This window comes from Dysidea avara, chromosome 4 (genome assembly GCF_963678975.1).
Source record: "Dysidea avara chromosome 4, odDysAvar1.4, whole genome shotgun sequence".
Lineage (NCBI taxonomy): Eukaryota > Metazoa > Porifera > Demospongiae > Dictyoceratida > Dysideidae > Dysidea > Dysidea avara.
The window spans coordinates 37,981,839-37,990,837 of NC_089275.1; the positions used below are offsets into that span (position 1 = coordinate 37,981,839).

The window sequence follows — 8,999 nt, forward strand, 5'->3', positions numbered from 1 at the left end:
CCTCTGATGTGTCATATCTTCTGTGTTCATATTTTCATAGCTATCGAATACATCTATCATCCTTGTACTTTCCTGCATTGCTACACATTCTGTGTACTGGTGCAGATGTCTCCATATGTACACAAGACCATGCATGGGATGCATTGTAGAGGTGTTCCACCCGCCAAGACATACTGAATGCCATCATCTGGGATTTCTGCTAGGACACCACTTTCACAAGTCTTCTATATTGCATCAGCAAGTGCTGGCTTGTCTGTTTCATGGAGCAAAAGAGAGGAATCAAAGAAAGCAGGTGGATAGCTACACAGTTCATGTTTGAAGGCTACCTCCAGATCATCTGATGATTGCATGACAGTAGTAAGTCTCTGATCTGAAAGAGGAGCAGTGGATCAACCTGAATTCCTCTGAAGATGACCAAAGATGACCAAAAATCTCTCCTCAGATGAAAAAGTACAAGCCTGCCATTGTTTAATGTGCTTGGCATTGGCTCCTCTTGGTTGGTGTCTTTTGCTATTTGATGTGGGTTGCAGTATTTGCAGCAACAATGCTGATGTACTACTTCCCCAGGCATAGTACAAATGCTGTCATTCCTGGAAATACTGACCTGGTTGATGGTTGAACTACCCTTTACTGTTGGAGTAGAAGATGGGACACCTGTATCTGCAGAAATCTTGTAGATGGTGCACAATACAGGTTGTACATCCATTGCTGGAAGAAGAATTGAGAATATTTGAGTGAGCTGGAATACAGAATGATCAACCTACATTTATCTAAAGGTCCCTGGTTCATTCCCGGGTTTCAGCACCTAATGTCAAAATTAACAAAGTTTGCCCTGGCTTGTTCAGTTAGTTAGTAAGTACTCTTCTCATGCTATCACCAGCATTAAAAAACAACTACAGATACTCTGCCTTATATACCACACAATGTTGGGCCTGATCATTCTCATTGGTAGATGTGATATTTTGTGCATCCACAACATAACTTTCTCCTGCTGGTTGAAAACTCTCAAGCTCACTATAGTACTCTGTATGCATGCAAAAACATACATAAAGACATTACTACAATAGTTACAGTTGCAAAACATGTACATGTACAAAGAGTAAGCAAATCCAGGATATATTTAATTATAACTCATTAACACATTTTCCTAAGGTGATAGTTTTAGTACCAAAAGATTCGTCTTTGCGAGAGCTTTTTAATAGTATAAAAGTTTTGATATAAGTAGTACCCTAGCTGAGATATGACTATAAACACTGTAAAAAACATCAAACCGTTAAGGAGCAAAAAGTGGATTTTTATTTCAATGATTTTCACACTGTTCCCCCATGAGGATTCCTTAGGACTTTTTTTCTGTCATTGAGGACATAATAAGGAAACAACATCTATTGAGTTTGCTTTTGTTGCAATTAGTGTGAGGTTGACCCAATATTCTTGGTAAAATGACTGTACTATAATAGCTTGTTTAGTGACTACAAGAAAGCCTCTACTAACATAATTCACTATATACACATAGTCTACAATCCTTGCTACAGCCATTGCAGTAGCCAGCGCAACACTATTCTAACAAGCAAGCATCATAAATCTGACTTATATATAATTATTCCATGATAAATCAAGTGTTGACTGACTAAGCATGGCAAACAGTACATGTTAACTACAGTAGAACAAGTTTTGGAGCAAGACACAACTGGAAGAAGACAAACAGTTGGATTTCTGATGATTTTAGTTATCAATAATCCATGGCGGTGCTAAAAACAGAGGAAATTTTTTTACCAGCCATGTGTCAAGGAAAACACGTATATGTTACATTTTTTTAGTGACTAGTCTGTTTAGTTTCAGATTTTAGTCACATCTGTAGAAGGGGTTAAAATATCCAAAGTAGAAGTTATTGAAAACCTGAGCCCACAACTTTTATACATGCTTTTTGTACACTAACCAGGTAATGAACAATTGTGATGCAAAGGAACAATCTTTTCTAACACATCAAACCTGCAAGTAGTGTACCTTTCAACAGAGTATTGCAAATATGTTCCTGGTTGTCAATACTTTGGAGAGCAGCAAAAAATGAAAACAAATTTGGTGTCTCAAGAATTCGAACATGTTCCAAAATATAAGAATTCTTCATGTACCCAATAGGTGTATTCAACAACAATACATCCAGTTCATTAGACGTCAGTAAATTCTTGAAAAACAACATTTTGGTTATCTCTTCGGGATTCAAGCTTTCTAATAAAACTGGTAGTGGTCACACAAAATCTGAGTAGGATTTTCTGTAACAGTAAAAATTACAGTATGTGCATAGATTGACAGTATGTCAAGGGGAATGTATATACATACGTATGTATAATGATGTATTAGAATGTGTAATCATATATATTAATAGTAATATACTATACATCATCACTGTAGAGACTACGTCTGCATAATCGAATAATTATTTTATTGTAAGGTACACAAAGGAATAGTCTTATCACATAAAACAAGATAAGGAGGAGGAATGCACAAAAACGTACCGTATATCAAGACACACGATAGTGTGTCGTGCGGCCCAACAAGCCGGCGCGCCACACCGTGAGTATATTGACAGGTAGAACGAAAACGTCATTTTCACACCTTTGTATCTCGGTCATCACTTATCTGATTGGAACCAAATTTGCTACACAGTTGCCCGCCAGCCAAGGGAGTCTACATTCCAAATTTGAAGGAAATCGCTCCAGCCATTTCCGAGATACGAGCTGCCAAAGTTTCGTTTTTTTTTCTTCGTTTTTTTTTTCTTCTTCGTCTTTTCGCACACTTGCAAAAATTGCTATAACAAGTAAACGCGTACTCCGATCGCCTTGAAATTTGGCACACAGAAAGGGAGTCCAAAGGCGAATCCTAGCATCAAATGTGGTACAAATCCGATGAATGGTTCAGGAGTTATGACCGATTATTCGCGTAAAACAAGATCGATTTGTTGTCACGCCTACAGGGTAAACCGCTTCATGGAATGAGTTGAAAATTGCTATGTAGATGGAGTAACCATCGTAGGAGTGCCTTTTGGTGGTTTGAAAGGAATCGAGATAAAGACCACGGAGATATGACACAAAACCCAACCTGTGTCACAATTACGCGATCGATTTTTATGAATAAAAAAGTATTAGTTTTCACACCTACTAGGCAAACCGCTTAGAGCAATGAGCTGAAAATCGGTGTATATCTGGAATAATCTTCATAGAAAGTTCTTGCAGTAGTACAGAAGAATCGGATTACAAACCACTGAGTTATGATTCGAAAGCCAACTCCGTGTAGCAAATGCGAGATCGAGATACTCTAATAGAACAGTCACCCTAATAGAGCATTCGGCTAATTTATTTACTCCATTATAGAATTTTATTACATCACAAGTTATTCTGTAGGGAGTTCAGCTGCAAACAGTTAATCTTATAGACAGTTCAGCAAGAAGACAGTCACCATGTGGAGAGTTAAGCAAATATATCACTATAGAGATTCAGAACATTACAAGTCACACTGAAGAAAGTTCAGCTATAAACAAGTCATGCACTGTGTAGAGAATTCAGCTACAATTAAGTCACTCTCTAGAGAATTCAGTTACACAGAATTCAGCTACACACAAGTCACTGTGGAGAGAGTTCAGCTACAAACAAATTACCTTTTAGAGTGATCAGCTACAAACAAAACACTTTGCAGGATGTTCAGCTGCAACAAATCAACCTTTAGAGCGATCAGCAATGAACAAATCAACACAAATCTACCTGTAGAGAGATCAGCTAGAAACAAATCACCCTGAAGAGAGTTCAGCTACAAAAAAATCACCCTGTAGAGACATCAGCTAGAAACTAGACACAATGTAAGGAGTTCAGCTACAAGCAATCAACCTGTAGAGAGTTCAGCTAAAACAAATCAACCTGCAGAGAGATCAGCTACAAACAAATCACCTTATAGAGAGTTCAGCTACAAACAGATTACCTGTAGATAGATCGGCTACAAACAAATCAACCTGCAGAGAGATCAGCTACACACAAATCACCCTGTAGAGAGATCAGCTAGAAACTACACACAATGTAAGGAGTTCAGCTACAAACAAATCACCCTGTAGAGAGATCAGCTACAAACTAGACACAAAGTAAGGAGTTCAGCTACAGGTAAATTACCCTGTAGAGAGTTCATCTACAAACAAATCAACCTGTAGAGCAATCAGCTAGAAACAAATCACCCTGAAGAGAGGTCAGCTACAAAAAATCACCCTGTAGAGAGATCAGCTAGAAACAAATCACCCTGAAGAGAGGTCAGCTACAAAAAAATCACCCTGTAGAGAGATCAGCTACAAACAAATTGCCCTGTAGAGAGTTCAGCAACAAAGAAACCACCATGTAGAGAGTTCAGCTACCAACAAATTACCCTGTAGAGAGATCGGCTACAAACAAATCAGCCTGTAGAGAGTTCAGCTAAAACAAATCAACCTGCAGAGAGATCAGCTACACACAAATCAACTTATAGAGAGATCAACTACAAACAAATCACCCTGTAGAGAGATCAGCTAGAAACTACACACAGTGTAAGGAGTTCAGCTACAAATAAATCAACCTGCAGAGAGATCAGCTACAAACAAATCACCTTTTAGACAGTTCAGCTACAAATAAATTACCTTGTAGAGAGATCGGCTACAAACAAATCAACCTGCAGAGAGATTAGCTACACACAATTCAACTTGTAGAGAGATCAGCTACAAACAAATCACCCTGTAGAGAGATCAGCTAGAAACTACACACAATGTAAGGAGTTCAGCTACAAATAAATCAACCTGCAGAGAGATCAGCTACAAACAAATCACCTTTTAGACAGTTCAGCTACAAATAAATTACCTTGTAGAGAGATCGGCTACAAACAAATCAACCTGCAGAGAGATTAGCTACACACAATTCAACTTGTAGAGAGATCAGCTACAAACAAATCACCCTGTAGAGAGATCAGCTAGAAACTAGACGCAATGTAAGGAGTTCAGCTACAAGCAAATCACCGTGTAGAGAGTTCAGCTACAAACAAACCAACCTGTAGAGCGATCAGCTAGAAACAAATCACCCTGAAGAGAGGTCAGCTACAAAAAATCACCCTGTAGAGATATCAGCTAGAAACAAATCACCCTGAAGAGAGGTCAGCTACAAAAAAAATCACCCTGTAGAGAGATCAGCTAGAAACAAATCACCCTGAAGAGAGGTCAGCTACAAACAAAACACTTTGCAGAGAATTCAGCTACAAACAAATCAGCTTGTAGAGAGATCAGTTACACACAAATCAACCTGTAGAGAGATAAGCTAGAAACAAATCACCCTGTAGAGAGTAGCTACAAGCAAAACACCCTGTAGAGAGTTCAGCAACAAAGAAACCACCATGTAGAGAGTTCAGCTGCAAACAAATCACCTTATAGAGAGTTCAGCTACAAACAAATCACCCTGTAGAGAGATCAGCTAGAAACTACACACAATGTAAGGAGTTCAGCTACAAGTAAATCACCCTTTTAGTAAGTTCAGCTACAAACAAATCAACCTGCAGTGAAATCACCTACAAAAAAGCACCTTGTACAGAGTTCAGCTACAAACAAATTACCCTGTAGAGAGATCGGCTACAAACAAATCAACCAGTAGAAAGATCAGCTACACACAAATCAACTTGTAGAGAGATCAGCTACAAACAAATCACCCTGTAGAAAGATCAGCTAGAAACCAGACACAATGTAAGGAGTTCAGCTACAAGTAAATCACCCTGTAGAGAGTTCAGCTAAAACAAATCAACCTGCAGAGAGATCAGCTACAAATAAATCACTTTACAGACAGTTCAGCTACAAACAAATTACCTTGTAGAGAGATCGGCTGCAAATTAATCAACCTGCAGAGAGATCAGCTACACACAAATCAACTTGTAGAGAGATCAGCTACAAACAAATCACCCTGTAGAGAGATCAGCTAGAAACTAGATACAATGCAAGGAGTTCAGCTATATACAAGCAAAATCACCCTTTAGTGAGTTCAGCTACAAACAAATCAACCTGCAGTGAGATCACCCACAAAAACGCACTTGTACAGAGTTCAGTTACAAACAAATCACCCTGTAGAGAGATCAGCAACAAATAAACCACCATGTAGAGAGTTCAGCTGCAAACAAATCACCCAGTAGAAAGATCAGCTAGAAGAAGTTACCTTGTAGAGAGTTCAGTTACAAAGAAACCATCATATAGAGAGTTCAGCTACAAAGAAATTACCCCGTAGAGAGTTCAGCTAGAAGAAGTCACCTTGTAAAGAGTTCAGCTACAAAGTAACCATCATGTACAGAGTTCAGCTACAAAGAAACTACCTGTACAGAATTCAACTACAAACAAATTACCCTGTATAGAGATCAGCTAGAAGACGTTACCTTGTAGATAGTTCACCTACAACAATTCACCCTGTAGAAAGATCAGCTAGAAGAAGTCACCTTGTAGAGTGTTCAGTTACAAAGAAACCATCATGTAGAGAGTTCAGCTGCAAACAAATCACTCTGTAGAGAGTTCAGCTACAAAGAAACCGCCATGTAGAGAGTTCAGCCTTATACAAATTACCTTGTAGAGAATTCAACTACAACAAATCACCCTGTAGAGAAGAAGTTACCTTGTAGAGAGTTCAGCTACAAAGAAACCATCATGTAGAGAGTTCAGCTACAAAGAAACCACCTAGTAGAGAGTTTAGCTGCAAACAAATCACCTGTAGAGAGTTCAGCTGGAAACAAATCACCCCGTAGAGAGATCAGCTGGACGAAGTCACCTTGTAGAGAGTTCAGCTACAAAGAAACCATCATGTAGAGAGTTCAGCTGCAAACAAATCACCCTACAGAGAGTTCAGCTACAAAAAATCACCCTGTAGAGAGTTCAGCTAGACGAAGTCACCTTATAGAGAGTTCAGCTACAAAGAAACCATCATGTAGAGAGTTCGGCTACAAAGACACCACCATGTAGAGAGTTTAGCTGCAAACAAATCACCTGTAGAGAGTTCAGCTAGAAACGAAATACCCTGTAGAGAGACCAGCTAGAAGAGGTTACCTTGTAGAGAGTTCAGCTACAAAGAAACCATCCTGTATATAGTTCAGCTATATTTCAAGTCACCCAGTAGAGAGATCAGCTGCAAAAAAATATCCTGTGGGGAATAATGGGCATTTAATAAATATATGTATATAATTTGTATAATTACTAATGAAATCAAAAATAATTGAAGTACTAAAAGTCTTCTTTAAGTTCTTTTCTTCTTCCTGTAGTAAAGAAAAAAACACATGGGTTAAAAAAGCCCCAAAGCCAGCCATAGGCCGGCTTTGCAGTATACAAATACAAAAAGAAGTGATATCTAATCAAAAACAGCCAAGCTGTAAAAAAAGGTGCGGCCCCCAAAAAGGCCATGGTGAAAAAAGATGTGAAATCCAAGGTGGCGGCCAAGAAATGGCTGTGATGGTAGGTTAATGGTTACATTTTAATAACGACAATTCAGGAGAATTTTGTGCCGCTTGGTCTTGGCACCAAATTCACCTGAATTGTTGTTATTAAAATGTAACCATTAACCTACCATCACAGCCATTTCTTGGCCGCCACCTTGGATTTCACATCTTTTTTCACCATGGCGTTTTTGGGGGCCGCACCTTTTTTTACAGCTTGGCTGTTTTTGATTAGATATATATATATATATACATATGTACAGTAGTTAAAGCTATTTTGTTAATGGTCTACAAGTTATTGAATCAAAATACAGAACTTGGTCCCCTGCACAAAAGGATGCTGGTCTAAAGCATGCTGTCATCTTTAAAAGTATTTATGCATACGTTAATTCACTGGTCTATGCATTGATGTCATTTCCTGAAAGAATATAAAATACATGTGATTTAGTTGTTTTACCTGTAATGACCCATATACGATTCCTTAAAAAGTGCATGTGTGTCTTTATAAATTGTTATGACAATAATGAATGTATGTTGCTTTGAAACAAAGAAAGCATAATGAAGATAGCAAAAACATTAGCATCTGTGCTTGTAAACGTATTCATATAACAGCTAGTGTACAACTTGCAGGATATAGTAATAGTCTAATAGACACATATACACACACAAGACCTAGCAAATACATGAACGATGTATTTAAGAATAACTATAATACTGTACATACTTTCCAATGATCCTTCAACTGGTTTTATCTGATAATTTCCAATCGTCATGGATACTATCTTCAATTGTGAAAACAGTTCAATATTGAGACAAGCTGAATGATAAGCATAATCTGCCAGACATGAAGGAATCAGCCATTTAATACAAATCGATCCTTTTATAATGCAGTGTGGTATGGCAATACCAGCATCAAGGTAGAGGATTTGTTGAACATACCTGATGGTAAAACCTTTGAGCTCATTAATAGTGACATCTTCTTTTAGCACAGTGTTTGATCTGCGTGATTTGATAATAAATGTGTCATCTGGTGTTATTATTTGAATTTGTCTGATACTTCTACCCAAAAATAACTCAAAGAGCTTCTGATTGAAAAATGTTCTTTTATATTCTTCAATTAGCCCATTTAAATATTGAATACCAGAAGAATTTGCTAGCCGCATCAAAATCTCTACACTCAAGAAGTTGTGATATGGTAATTTTTTAATGCAGGTAAACAATTCAGCAGTTGTAGACACAGAAAAACTTGGTGGAGAAGGCTCAAAATATCGTTCACAGTATCCTTGAACTGCAACACCTACTGTGGCAACATCCACATTATGTTGTTTAAATTGCTCCATAAAAGTGTCTTCAAGCAACTCAAATGATTCGCGGATGTCTTTACCCTCAAAGACATTTAATGGAACAACAGCTGTATTATGAATACTGCATGTATAGTCTTTCTCCCACACAGACATAATTATATACATACACACATTATCACAACAATAAGAATACTATACAGTACTTACATACATACATACATACATACATACATACATACA

General features: G+C 37.8%; 1 protein-coding gene across 2 annotated transcripts in view; it reads right to left on the bottom strand.

Annotated features, from left to right (window-relative positions):
• Positions 1–8,304, bottom strand: part of LOC136252034 (ATP-dependent RNA helicase DHX58-like) — a 29,616-nt gene extending 21,312 nt beyond the window's left edge. The window contains exons 1-2 of one of the 2 annotated variants that reach the window (XM_066044371.1): positions 8,180–8,304; positions 2,005–2,270 (exon numbers count right to left, since the gene is read on the bottom strand). In XM_066044371.1, the coding sequence (XP_065900443.1) occupies positions 2,005–2,197 (193 nt within the window). In that variant the 5' untranslated portion in view covers positions 2,198–2,270; positions 8,180–8,304. Of the gene's footprint in view, positions 1–2,004; positions 2,271–3,755; positions 3,965–8,179 lie in introns of those variants that run through there. The other variant, XM_066044372.1, reaches the window with a different exon arrangement.
• Positions 8,305–8,999: the final 695 nt, after the last annotated feature.